The sequence below is a fragment of the Fukomys damarensis genome, unplaced genomic scaffold (genome assembly GCF_012274545.1).
Source record: "Fukomys damarensis isolate Sample0158 unplaced genomic scaffold, DMR_v1.0_HiC HiC_scaffold_11, whole genome shotgun sequence".
In the NCBI taxonomy this organism is placed as follows: Eukaryota; Metazoa; Chordata; class Mammalia; order Rodentia; family Bathyergidae; genus Fukomys; species Fukomys damarensis.
In genome coordinates this window covers 34,086,373-34,101,196 of record NW_022900923.1, presented here as the reverse complement: position 1 = coordinate 34,101,196, position 14,824 = coordinate 34,086,373, and the positions used below count along the sequence as shown (strand labels likewise).

The window sequence follows — 14,824 nt, the reverse complement described above, 5'->3', positions numbered from 1 at the left end:
TGTTGAGAAACTCTAATACCAACAAATTGACTTTTCTTTTATCTTCATGTAGAGGGGAAGCAGAGAAGCTGGGAAGATGAGGCTAGAATCTGTTCAAACCTTATAAATATACTGAAGTCTAAAAATTTAAAACACTGCTTTTTTTTTTCGTGCAAAGCCTTGTGAATTCCATCTGAGTAAAAAGATTTTCTATTTATTATTGGTATGAACTTCTGTGGTTTCTTAAAAAATAAATAATAATTGCTTCTCATTTTTATGATAGCATTAAATTTCAAAAAGAGGCTACGTGGTATTAGCTTAGTAGATAAGAAAGAGCTATATGTTTATAAAAAAAATATGTTAACCTAAGAGAATCACTGGGGGGAAAAATGACATAACATAAAATGGTGATCAACAATTCTAATGACAAAAACAATTTTGGGGAGCAACTGTTCCCAATAGTTTTTAAAAAATAGAAGATGGAATCAAAACTCAAGGAAAATGGTCATTTATATCTTGGCTGCAACATTTGTTTAAAGTAGAGAAATAGTAAAATATTTTACTAAGTTAAAATATAGGTTTTATATTATATACCATATTGAATACACACATAAAAATACTAATGTTCTTCTCTTGTTTCTGTTCAGACACTTAAGCAAATGTGTTCTTTGGTGCCTGGGAATTTACCAATATTTAGGGATAATGGAAGATAAGAAGTAAAAAACATACATACCTAGAAACACAAGACTCAAAATCCTATATCATAAAAGAATTAAAGGAGGACTTACGAGAAAAGATAAAGAAGTTAAAAGTTATACTCTAATAGGGCTAATACATTTCTCCCAAATCATATTCCAGATATCAAAATAAAAATTACTACAGCCTATTATGTTTTTAATCTGTTTTGAGATTTTTCAAGTGGAAAGATATCCCCCATAGAAACAGATCATTTTAAGATTTAAAATCATCAAAGTCAATGAGAAGAATGCACATTCATTAATTGTATTCGCTTAAAAGTAAAGAAGTTTTGAAAAGTTCAACCAAAGCCGAAAAACTGTTCTTGGTTTTTCATTACTTCTTTTTAAATAAAAAGTTTGGACATACATACACATTAAGAATTTGATTCATTCAAAATAGTCACATCCCTTTGCATGGTTTTTGAAGTTCCAGCATCTAAAATTTAATATCACTCATAACACAGTATTTTCAGTAAAAGTAATTATAGAGCAGTGAAAAATCAGAAGCAAAGATGGCTTAGAAAGCCTTATAACCTCTAAATATACACACATTTATAACCTGTATTTATTTCTAAAGAAACAAATTTTAAGTAATGCTAATTTAACCAATAGAGAAAAAACTTCTATCAAAATATACAATTTCCATTACAGACTAGAAGGCTAATATTAAAAAAATAGTTATAAGCCAAAGTTTGCTTATATGATGACAGGCATCATCCCTTTGAAGCACAAAGCATCAAATAAGGTCTTATAAAAGACTGATTTGCAACCTTCTTCATTTGTTAAGTTCTTGATAAATTCATAAAGCTTGAATCTCAGTCTTTAGATCAAGGTATATCCATGCTTCTTCTGACTTTCAGAAATAAAGGAACCAAATCATTCAGAATCTCAAGTGGGATTTATGCTTTACCATGTACCTGAAAAGCAATATTATAATAGGTTATATTGATTACAGAATTTTAGAATTTTTAGAATATTACATGTAAAAATAAGTTGACGTTTCTTCAAACTTAACAGTGAAGCAAGATATTTGATTTTCTAAAAAAACTGGAAACTTGATACTGTAACCTTTGAAAATGAAGGACTTCTTAAGTAGCAAGAAGAAAATATTCCTTTTATTAAATTCTATAACCTAAGAGCTCTCGCTAGAAAAGTAAATGTTTCTCCTTAACATACTCTCAGTTATATTCATATTAGGTCATCCTGATCACATCTGACTGAGGAAACCTGTAAAATCCAGTGAGAGACGTACAAGAAAGTAATAGATTCTTAAAGGATCACTTCAAAGAGAACAATAAATTTAATATTAATTATGATCATATACTGTTCTTAAATTTGACAATTACAAAGCTGTTATTATTGTAAAGGACTTTAAGAATTCTATTTATCCTAGTAATAAAAATAAATTTAAAATTTAAATTCCTTTTCATGAACTTCCTATAATCCAAATAAATCCAGAGTCAGAGACCTTACAGTGCTTGTGAAACATAAGGACAGATAGGAAATGAGGTTCCAAAGGTCATAATGTTCATTACAGGCAGACCACAATACCAAGACTAACTATATTCTGACTCAGTATTCTTTTCTAACAGGCGTAAACCTTTACACTCCATCTATTTCTTTCTGTCTTTTTCCTTTTTTTTTCTTTTCCCTTCCTCCCTTCCTTTCTTTGGTACCAGGGATCAAACTTGAAACCTTGTGCTTGTAAGGCAGGCACAATCCATCTATTTCTCAATCCAATATATCAAAGATACTTGTGACAAATCAACATCAAATTAGTAATGAAGAGAACTGCAAAATGTTATCGGCAACTGGAAGGTGTTTAAAATTTAACTAAGACAAGAAAATTACATCAATAAGCATATTTTAAGATCAGAATTACCTATCCAATGTTTCCCAGAACCGCAAGAAAACTGGTCTATCCAAATGACGTTTGTGATAGCTGAGTTCTAATACTGTTACATCCCATTTCTGAACATTTGGATCTAGACGAACTTCATCATACTTCAGATGGAAGGCTTTAACTATATGGGTTGCAGAGAAAAAATAATATTTTTACTCAAATTATAAACCAAATTATGAAAATATTTTATAAAATAAAAATATATACCCAATACAGATATCAACAGAAATTTTTAAAAAAGAAATCTTTCTTCTACAAATGAAAGTGCTTAATAAAGTAATCTTTTGAATAGAAGCAGCATAATATCATCAAAAATACTCAATTCAACAAGTATTCAGTGAGAATTTATACAAGTTAGGCACTGCAGAATGAAATGAAAAGGTTGTGTAACTTATATGTGGTTCAGTTAAGGATAATAGGAAAAGAACTATTTAAATATAGTATAATGAAGTATTACAATAACATATAGACTAGTGATGGCAAACCTTTTAAAGCTTTCAATGACACAAACAGCCCACTGTAGCATATGTGCCATAAGTTTGCCACTACTGATACAGAAATGAATTTGGAAGACTTGTACAGATAGTGACGTATAATTTAAGACCTAAAGGAGAAGTAAGAAATAAGTCAAGAACAAAAGTGACTCAAGAGGAGTATGCACAAAGGGAATATGCTTTAGTCTAGGAAATGAAGAAATGTAATATGTAACAGAAACACATCATGTAAACTGACACAGATAGGGGATAAGCGGTAAGGCCACAGAGTTCAAAGCAGGCTGGGCTTGTAGGACAAACTAAAAGTGTGCAGGTTTTTAACTGAGATGGAGAATCCTACAAAACATTAGCGGAGTCTGCCACAATTAAATAATCTGGAGGGTAAAGGGAGATTTCTTTGGATAGAAGATGTAAGAATGGCAAGAAGAAGATTGGGAAATGAGAACTAATAGGAGCTGGTAAAAAAAAAATGAAGGGGGGAAGAAAAATTTGCAATGAAAACTACATCTAATATTCAGCAAGTGCCTACTATACATCATGAACTATTAAGGACAGAGCAGCGACCAAGACAAGCTTACCACTACATGGAGCTTATACTCTAAGAATCACTTGAGATAAATATTCAATATTCATACAGTATAAATAGTACTGAAGAAAAATAAGGCAGGCTAAGGAGGTAAAACAGTAAGTGTGAGGAGTTAATTTAGATATTTTAGTTTGGGGAAGGCCTAGAAGAGGTAACCTAGAAGTCAGCAACTAAAAATCATGTCTTACAGAGTTAGGAGAAAATTCCAGGCAGAAGGAACAATTGCCACAAAGGCACTGATGAGAACAATTTTTGAATGACCTATGAACAATGTGAATTTTTTTGTAGGCAGTGGTTTTTATGTAAGACGTGAATTTTTTGGGGGGGTGGTTTGAGACAGGGTCTCACTATGGAGTTCAGACTACTCTGAAACTCACTGTTTAGCCCAGGCTGGTCTCGAACTCACAGCAATCCTCCTGCCTCAGCCTCCTGAGCCTCCCGAGTGCTGGGATTACAGGCGTGCACCACCATGCCTGGCTCAATTTTTTTTTTTTTTTGGTTTTTTGAGTAAGACCTGTGAATTTTAATCCAAATGTTATCATAAATCAGCTTAGAACAAGAACGTGAAATGGTATAATTTTCACTTTTAAAAGTTAACTAGGTTTTGGGCAGATAATAAGCTTATAATCTTTCTCTAACCCTAACAAGCCAGTTGAATTATCCCAGCTAGTTTATTATCATAATGTCATCAGTTTATCATCAGTACAGCTTTGTTCTTCAGTACATATATAAATGTTTAGCTTTTTCCCCTCAATTTTTTAGTTTTTTTAACTAGCATCTGACTTTTACTATTGTTATCATTTAATCAGGGGTTTCTAATACAAATAAACATTCTGTAAAAAAAAATATTTTTTTTTGAGACAAGGTCTCCCTATGTAGTTCAGGCTGGCCTTGAGCTCACTACATAGCCCAGGCTGACCTCGAACTCACAGCAATTCTCCTGCCTCAGCCTCCCCAAGTGCTGTGATTACAGCACCACCATGCCCATCTTGACAGCTGCTTTATAGACTGCTTATAGGTGCATCAGCATGTATTTGAAAAACAGTATTTTTTAAAAGAAAAAAAGTAAGTAACAGAGTCAAATTCTAATAAGTCAAAACTACCAGATACCTGAGTCACTGGTTACTTTGGTGTGAACAGTTTGTGAGAAAAAGAGTCAGACCCCAGGTAACTGAGAACTAAATAGAAAGTGAACCTGGGGAAAGGATTCTTTTCAAAAAGGAAAAAGAGAAGTAACCAGAGAGAAAGGGTTGAGTCCAAAGGCTTTATTCTGTTGTTTAATACATAGGGCAAAAGGGTATTTTAAAATGGTGGCAGAAAGGAGCCCACAGAGAAAGTAGGTTGAAGAGAAAGAACAATTCATGGAAGAAAACCAGTGATTACTGTTAAAAGAAAATTCTCAAAGCTCTTAGTGATTTTGGAAAAGTAACAATTCGAACAGTGTTAACAAAATTCAGAAAGATTACCACTTTAAAGACATTCTAATCATTTTTGTTACAACACTACTCAACAAAAAGCAAGTATGTAAAACAGGCTATTTTCTTTCACTGACATTTTGCTTTCATTAAAATTCTCATTCTCCCTACATATATTTAATATTTACATATTTAATTATTTACCGACTGTGTGATACTCAATAATGTGCATTAATCAGAAATAATGAGCTATAAAGTGAGTAACATTTGTTTTTAAAAACAGATTAAGACAGGAGAAGAATGAAAGATTAAAACTTTTAAACCTGGACAGTTTCATGCAAGAATGCTGGCACTGACAGTCAGAGACCACCACAGGGACAGAGAACAAATTCTTAGGCCCTTAACCTGTTATTCATTGAAAGCGTGATTTGTGTTTTGTCCTAAGGCAGTCTGTGACTTAAAAGATATTTTCACTATTTAAAAACAAAAATAAAGTGACGCATCACTTGGGCCTATAGATGTCCATTAGGTAAATAAAAGCAGAACAAAGCTTTGGCCTCATTTGCTATCTGTCTCCTTTATTACCTTAAATGTATGGGTCAGATGCCTGCTCAGTTCTGCTTATAGGCATGTTAATCATCTAGAGAATGCATGTCTTAAAAGCTGCCAAAACAAGGCTGATTATCTGTAAATTTACACAGCTGATCTCCTCCCCCTTCAATACTGAGTATTCCTAGAGATTTACAGGACAATTATATAAGAAATGACAAAAAGAATCAACAAATGGGATCATATCAAATTAAAAAGCTTCTGTATAGAAACAGCCAAAGAGTGAAGAGACAGTCCACAATACAGAGAGAAACATTTGCCTGCTATTCCTTAGACTGAAAACTAACATCCGGAATATACTATAAAGAACTCAAGAAAACTAGACTCCCCCCTTCCCAATAAAAGACCCAATCAAAACAATGAGCAGGTGAAATGAACTGATACTTCTCAGAAGAAGAAATACAAACAGCCAATAAATACAAGAAGAAATGTTCAACTGTTAAAACATTCAACTTAAAAATGTCCTCTGGTCATTACAGAAATGCAAATTAAAACAAAAATGAGATTCCATCTTACTCCAGAAAGAACGGTTATCATCAAGAAATCAGATAATAAGTGCTGGTGCAGGCTGGGAGGAAAGGGGAATGAAACCCATTTATGTTTCTGGTGGAAATGTAAACTAGCAGAACCATTATGGAAATCAGTATGAAGGTTCCTCAAAAACCTAAAAGGATGCAAGGACTCAAGTTCAATCCCCAGTGCCAAAAAACAAAAACAAAAACAAACAAACAAAAAAAAAATCTAAAACAAGAAATTCTTTCAACCCAGTATTCTCCCTCAAATTATCTTCTTGAGAGTTAAAGTCATCACATTACAGTGAAACATACACATCCATGTTTACAGCAGCACAATTCACAACAGCTACATCTTGGAAGTGTCTATTTGTCCAACCACATATGAGCAGATAAAGAAAATGTGGTATTTATACACAGTGGAGCACCACTCTTGCCACAAAGAGACGGAAGAGGAGTGGAAGGGGATTTTAAAAGAATTAAGATGTATTATGTACATGTATCAACTCCCCATACCGAATGTGATCATATGTACTACAACCATGTACTAATAAAAAAATTACATAAATTAAGCAGGTTACTAAAAAACGTGGATCTCACAGTAGTGCAATCTATACTCATAACAGCTAGAAGTATCATTTCTTATAAACATCCAATTATGAGAATAATTTTTAAAAATTCTACTAATGTTACTATTCTAAATTGGTAATCCAATCAAACAGCAGTTGCATATCCCAGCAAATAGGCTAAATTAATCTATTTTGTTCTATCAGTTATGCCAATATATACTAAACAAAAGATATAATCTGCATGAAAAAATTTATTCAGCAGATATTCACTGAAAGCCTCCTGTGCCATACACTCTTCCGTGCTAAGAACACAAAAGTGAATAAAGCAGAAAAGGCATTTCTTGCTGTGGAATTTACATTCAAAGCCAGGAAGACCTACAGTAACGATAAAAATTAGATAATATCAAGCAACAATAGGTCCTGTTAAGAAAATAAAACAGTTACAGGCAGGAGGTAAAATAGCTTTGAGAGCAACTGAGAGGAGGTGATGACAATTTAAACAGGATGATCAGAGAAAGACTCTCTAAAGACAGACCACTTGAGCAGAGATCAATTAAAAGAATTAAAAGAAAAAGTCAATTATACTATAATCATTACAGATGATAGGGTTAGCTGATACACATCACAAGGCATTTACCGTTACTGCTACACGGTTCTGGACAAAAAAAGTCAACCTGTCTAAAAACTAGTTATCAATTTTAATAAAAATGAATGAACAGGCAACAGTTATGATTTTTAATTATTAATGTTGAAGGCTGGGCAAATATTAATGTACAAAAAAGCTTTAAAAATATTTCACACGCGCTTAAGAGCTAATATGTTAATTTCAAAATCCTTTAGTATATTCATCAGATATGCAGTCACATATGGCTCTTAGGAAACTTTTCTATATTGGATAAAGAGTAAATATGTAGAGAAGCTTACTTTTAGCAAATATGTCAACTGGTGATCCATCAGGCAAAAGCCATGGCCACCCTTTGAACTGCCAAGCAGGACCCTGCACAAAAACTGCTACAACTCTGTCCCTACAAGTAAAAGAGGGGTGGGGAGAGACAGAGGAAGAATATCTCACTTTAGTTACAGTAAAACCCAAAGAAAAGTACCACATTTAGTATTCACGTGGTATAGCTTCCTTATCAATCCTTCTAGTGAGACAAACACAGTAAATACATTAAAGATTACAATACATTATCAGTACAGCACAGTACTGATTACCACAATTTCCATATATCTGTTTTTTGCAATTAAATCTTTCAAACATAAATGACATACATAATAGTTTTCTATGATCATTTTAGCCTTTTCTATTGAAAGGTGTAGTAGGGGGCTCATTTTTCAATTCCAATATGGAACAGCAGTTGATCAGTTAACTGACAGAGATGGTTTTAAGGAAGTAATTTACGATTCAAGTACATCCTAAATATTTTGTATTAAGTAAAACATTAAATTATTATTTAATTTAATAACTATTTAATAATTAAATAACTATTTTATGAAACCCCAGGGGCTATTTTTGAGTTCTTCTGATTACTTGGTTAGAAATCTGAGTATAAAACCATTTCAATTTATATAACTTTCTCAATTGTACAACTATTTCATTCACCCTAAATGCTTTAAGTTAATTTGTGTATTAAAGTAACTGGCTATATCTCTTTCTACACTTTCATCTCTCATTATTTTGCAAAATATTTAGTTCAATTGAGAAATTATACAAAGTACTGCTATAAACAATTTAAGCCTACAACTAAAATGGGAACAAAACCTCAGCAACAATGGTTAACATTTACAATGAGCATTTACTATGGGCCCGTGCTGTTTTAAGCACTTTACACCTTACTCATGCTAACACACTGAACTGTTGAGGCAATCTCTGAGGTGAATACTATTATACCCTCATTTTACAGATGAGGAAATATGTATATGGGTATATTAGAAGAAGGAGAGAGGAGGGCCAGAGATTGAAATGTCCGAAAGTCTGCAGACTTCACTTTGATAATCACTGCCTTAGATGAAAATTCCACACATGGAACAAAACATTAAACCAGCATTACCTTCTATTCAGGTAAAAGGCCTCCAGCAACTATCAAAGCTGCTGAGAAAAACATAAATTTTAAAGTTCTTAATCTATTCAAGATTTCTTAGGCTAGAATTAAATCTTAGGTAAATTTCCCCCTTTCATGGGATACATACTCCAAATTGCTAAAACCATCCTTAGTAATGGAGCACTGCATTAAATAATTCCAAAATTTTACAGTGTGTAATTTATAGCCTACAGTCATTGAAAAACCAGGGTGTCCACTACACATAAAGGGGATCTATGTCACAGAGGTCATCCTGATTCTAATGGGGAGCAAAATAATACAAATGCTACCCCACCCCCAAGAATTGTTGAAAGAGTAATTAAAAGAAAATAGGGGAAATTAACCCTAAACTATGACAACAATGGTCAGGGAATCTAATACACATCGGCCATATTTACATCACATTGATGGTACATATATACACTGTCTGCATTATCATTTTCTACCCATAATGATTTGCTGCAAATATATAATACAAATAGTATGCTTTCTCACTTGATTTTAAGCTTAATATCTGAAATACTCATGTCACTCATTTTATGTATTACTTAAAGTATGTATTAAGTCCTGGAAAGAATTATATTGCTTTCTTGGCGGGGGGGGGGGGGCGGGACACCAGGGATCAAACTCAGGGCCTTGTGCTTTTGAGGCAGGTGGCAGAACCACTGAACTAAATTCCCAGTCCCCTAGAAAGAATTATAATTTTAAAAATCCTGTATTATTTTTGTAAATCTTTAGCATACTAATATTCTCAATGACCTCACTTCTTAAAGTCAGAAAACTATTAATTACTTCAAAGATAAATTTCATCCAAAGTGCCATGTATGCATTCTCTCTACAACACAAAGAAACTCTCAGACTTCAATTTTTTGGTCCAACTTAGATTAATGAAAATTCATGATAATTCATGTGTCTGATTTATAAGTACTGTATGTTATAAACAGCTTATTATTTTGCTAAAATATTAATACAATAAAATATTACATAATGGTAAGAGCTGCTGAAGATGTTATTCTCTATAATAAATTACTCATACAATAAAAACTATGCCATCACTTATCATTTCTTACTAGAAAACCTGAAGTCTGTTTGTTCTTCCTAAAAGCTAAGCCAGAATAAATATGTAAACAATTTTCCACAGTCTGCGATTCTGTAGAAGAGTGTTTCTTATAAAGTTTGGCTGTCTAAAATATTAGTTCAGTTAGGTACTACTAGATGTTAACATTACTGATAACCAAACTGTATCTATATATATTCAGTTTTCAAGGACAGTTCCTATATATCTCATGATAAAATTTGATACTAGTTCACGCAAGTTTTTAAAAAATCAACAATACACCAAAAATGTATGAATGGTAAAAAAAAAAATTAAGATTATCTTACCAGTCTTGAGGCATAAGTTTAAGGGGTTGGTCTACTACTCTGTAAGGCACAGTAACACTAATTGCAGTGCCTCCTGGCTGCATCTGATCTTTCCTTCTCTGTATCAGAGTTTCATTTTCTCGCTGACAGCCTTGTTTCTTCTTTTCATCTGATGGGACGAATCTTCAAAAAAACATGGATAATAAAAAATCAAAAATATTCAATGTGAATAGAATCTGAAATAGACTTTGAAATAATTTTAAACTGTACTGTATATCTAAAATGTATCAATAAACTCAGAGAGAAAAAAAAGTTTTAGTGTCTTAAACTAAAAATGTTTATTTTTAAATAAAACTGCTCTACAACTACAAATTATAAAGCTTGGATCTTTCCTTTGTCTGCTAAAAAGGCAAAGAGTCCATAATTTGTGTGTTTGTATGTATGTGTATTAATACATAATTTATCTTCATATAATTAGCACTTAGCATCTTCCACACTAATCCTTGACTTCTGAAATGCTATTAAAGGAAAACTTTACGATAAAAAGAAACTTTATTAAAAATCAAAGGTCATCTGAAAAGAAACTGCTGTTACGGCTTGATAGATCTCTATAATGGGTGACTTAGTCTATCCTGGTACTTCATACAACACTCTTTTTCAGCTTTTATGCTTCAATAAAATTAGAAAAATGTCATCAAACTTCAGAGTTGCCTTGAAGATTTTAGAGGATAGAAATCAGTGTAAGCCAACAGTTTATTTTAGTAAATACACTAATATTATCTCAACTGTATTCCAGGAGATGTTCCCCAAAATAATCTAGGATTCTGAAGAGCTGCTTTCAGCATTTGAAAACTGTCAAATTTTCTAAATATATATAGTCAAAAGTTGATTAGCATATTTTATCAGTTATGATCTAACCCCTCTAACTAGATGGAGCAATACACTATAGACACACTGAATATCATTCTGCTTGTAAAGTTTAGGAGATGAAAGATGTGTGTGAGAGCTTGTATTTGATAGAATTCTCTGAAAATTTCCAGTATTGTACTTCTGATTCATCACATAGTAGTACATTTTGTAGTAAATGTTTTTAGAACATTGATACTGGTAATCCCAAACTATTGAGCTAGCTGTTCTCATATTCATTTCACAGCTGAGTTAAGAAAAAGTTTAGATTTCCATATATTTTAAAATTTCCCCCAGATAATCATTTGCTCTCTATTTTGGTTATTGAACAAGTTCACATAGGAAATATGAAATGTAACACTACTACTTTGAACAATAAAACACATTATTTCAAAAGCTCAATATTCATTCGGTTAGATGAGCTCTAACAGAAAAGTCATATTAACATTTTAAAGGAACAATATGGGTAATTCATTAGCTTGTAAGCTACACAACACACAGTTGGGTCTGCCTTTTTTTTCCCCTCCATCTTCTTGAACTTAATCTGTCTATAACTTAGATGGTAATGTATAAATGCCCAAGTATAATGCTGCATCTCTCTCTTCTGGCTTCTGAAATATGGTGTGAAAATATAAAGTTACTTATGATATAAAAGTTTAAAATTACAAACTTTAACAGTAAAGAATTACAAAATACAAATAAGAGATCTATCATAATACCCACCTAATAAAAAAAACTATTAAATACCTAATTCAATTTCTGATTCCTACAATATGAGTTATATACAATCTGCATGTTTACCCGTTAAATGTTCTATATACTACATAAAGGTCAAAGTCACTCGTATAGTTTTCAAATTAAGCAAATCCTGTTCATTGGTATTTTCCTTTCTTAGGTCCCATAAAGTACTTGGTTGTTGTTTTACAAAGATAAAGGGAGTTCAGCTCATTCCTCTGACAAGGAGGAAGTCACAAACATCAGATGTATGCTCCACTGTTCCATTTCAGTGTATTTCTGAAACGTCTCATCAGTCGATCCTCATCATCCTTCCCAGAAAGAGGCAGGCACTGTTCCGCTTCCTATCACAATATATCACTTTTGCCTACAGTGGGAATTTGAGCACACAGAATCACACAGATGTATGTCTTTGTACATGGGTTCTCTCAATCAATTTGAAGTTTCTGGTTTTCATCTACACTAGGAGCATATCAACAGTTCGCTCTCTTTTATTGTTGAGTAGAATTCTAAGAATATAAATGCAATTTGTTTATCCATTCTTCTACAGGTGAATATTTGAATATCTCAGTCTATTTGGGATGCAGAAATACCATCTGGGCAGTTTAGATGGAAAGTCCAAAATCAAAATGCTGGTACATTGGTAGTCTAGTGAGGGCCTACTCAGTAGTTCAGCCAGATAGCCTTCTACTGTGTCCTTTAATGACAAAAGGCAAGGGAACTCTCTGAGGTCTCTTTCATAAGAGCACTAATCTCATTTATGAAGACAGAGTTCTCAAGACCTAATCACCCTCCAAGTTCCTCACTTTGTAATGCCATCGTACTGGTGATCCGGTTTCAACATACAAAAAATTTGGGGGAAAGTTTATAATAAAGTAGTTACTAAATGTGAGTTATTGTAAATAAAGCTAATATAAAGTCTTATATAAGTGGTTTTATGAATATATGCTTTCATTTCCATTATATAAACATCTTTGAGGGGAACTAGTGGGTCATGGATATGTTTAACTTTATAAAATTGCCAAAAAGTCTTCTAAAATAATTGTATCATTTTATACTTCCACTAAAAATGTGTGAGAGCTCTATAATCTTTTTAATTATAGCCTTTTTGATAAGTGTAAAATAATATCTCTTCATATATTTATTGGCCATTTGTATATTTTCTTTTGTGATGCATCCAGTTTTTCCTCACTTTTAATTGGACTGTCTTTTTAATATTTATATACAGGAACTCCTAACATATTCTAGATACAAGTCTTTTGCTAGAAATGTATAATTAGAACATTTCCAAAACTATAAAAACCCATGGCAGGACTGCCACCTAGTCTCAGTACCTCTAAAATGTCATTTAATTGTTAAGACATTCCAATTTCAGGAAAATAAATCATGAAAAATAAATGTCTATCTTGGAATCAATCAAGTATATAAAGCTCTAGCCAACTGTATAAAGGATGTGACCAAAGTGCTATATGTTACAGCACTATTGGTTTAGCCACAATAGGTCAAGTACCAGTGTATTATGCTGTTCCACTTAAACTCTGCCCTCAACTTAGAAGCGTCAGTCTACTGACAGCAATAGCCAGATGGAAAAGTAGATAGGCAGCTAAACAAAATGGGACAGAAATTAAACCTATCAAGTTCTAAACAGACTTAAATCTTAAAATAGTACACAATAGCATTTTATTTCTATGCCTCTCCTTGTATAAGTTCAAACAAATCTGTTCCGGTCCAATGACAGAAAATACTCTATTGTTGTCAAGTTTATAAGATGGCATCCTAGAAGAGCAATGCATCTGACATTTAAATAAAAATGAGATAACTTGGGTTTTCTAACTTAACAAACTTTAAATATATCTCTAGAGATGTACTTAATCATTTATTCTAAATAAATTATATTTCACTATGAATTTATCTTCCTTCTCAAAGTAATGTAAAATTTTCTAACAGTTTATTATTGTAGTAATTCACATAATCTGTCACCTCCCTATTACACTTCAGCTTTTTTAAAGTCAGATTGAATCACTCAAATATGGCATTCACGTCAACTAGTTTGCTGCTCTGCATTGAGCATATGCTCAAATACTGCCTAAGGTAAAACATCAGTCTGAAAAAGAATTAAGATAAAACTGTGTAAATTTAAAATTTATAAGAGCTCTGACTTTCATTCAGTAATTATGACTATTATATTTCGGTATACATTTTGAACAGGTTTAAGGAACACTGGCATGAGTCAACATTAAGAAATTATGAACTTTAAAACTATGTATTTTATTCCGTTTGATATGATAATATGACAGACTCCTTAAATGACTGAGCCAACACTTCCAAAGGAAAAGAATTAAAAATTATTGGAAAAGTAGTTTTAAAATTTGTAAAAGCATGTCTGAAGGAGCTACAAGGAATCAACGCAAAGACTGAGTAAAGAGGACTCAAAGACGTAAAATTACACTGTTAACTTCTAACCATGAAAGCCACTTGCAAAACAATTAAATCTGAGTTTTGTCCTTCACATATTACTATGTTTCTAGGATAACAAAGCATAAATTTGGCTCTATGTATGGAATGCTCTAAAGAGTGCTTTTCCTTATAAATTGGGGCTCTCAGGGTCTAAGTTCAATCAATGCAATGGCAAACCAGAAATAAACCCACTCGCCATTCTCTTTCCTTCCTATCCCCAACCTTAACCTCTACATTAGCAACTGCAAAGAAAAATCAAGTGTCTCAAAATTTGATTTGTAACAAGAACAATAATATCTGGATATTAAAAAGCTCAAAGTGAGAATTTAAAGTGATACAACATTGATAATGCACCCAGGTGCTTGTTTAGCAAATCTCTGGAGTACTGCACTCTCATAGTCACCTGAAGCTCAAAGAATTTCCACATTAAAATTGTCAAGGAATAATTAAAGAGATAAGGGCCACTCTTTTTCAGAAAC

At 32.5% G+C, this 14,824-nt stretch overlaps 1 protein-coding gene across 1 annotated transcript in view; it reads right to left on the bottom strand.

Annotated features, from left to right (window-relative positions):
- Positions 1-619: 619 nt before the first annotated feature.
- Positions 620-14,824, bottom strand: part of Cdc73 (cell division cycle 73) — a 126,994-nt gene continuing 112,789 nt past the window's right edge. The window contains exons 14-17 of the mRNA XM_010608748.3: positions 10,269-10,430; positions 7,729-7,829; positions 2,599-2,740; positions 620-1,633 (exon numbers count right to left, since the gene is read on the bottom strand). Coding sequence (XP_010607050.1) covers positions 1,597-1,633; positions 2,599-2,740; positions 7,729-7,829; positions 10,269-10,430 — 442 coding nt within the window. The 3' untranslated portion in view covers positions 620-1,596. The remainder of the gene's footprint in view (positions 1,634-2,598; positions 2,741-7,728; positions 7,830-10,268; positions 10,431-14,824) is intronic.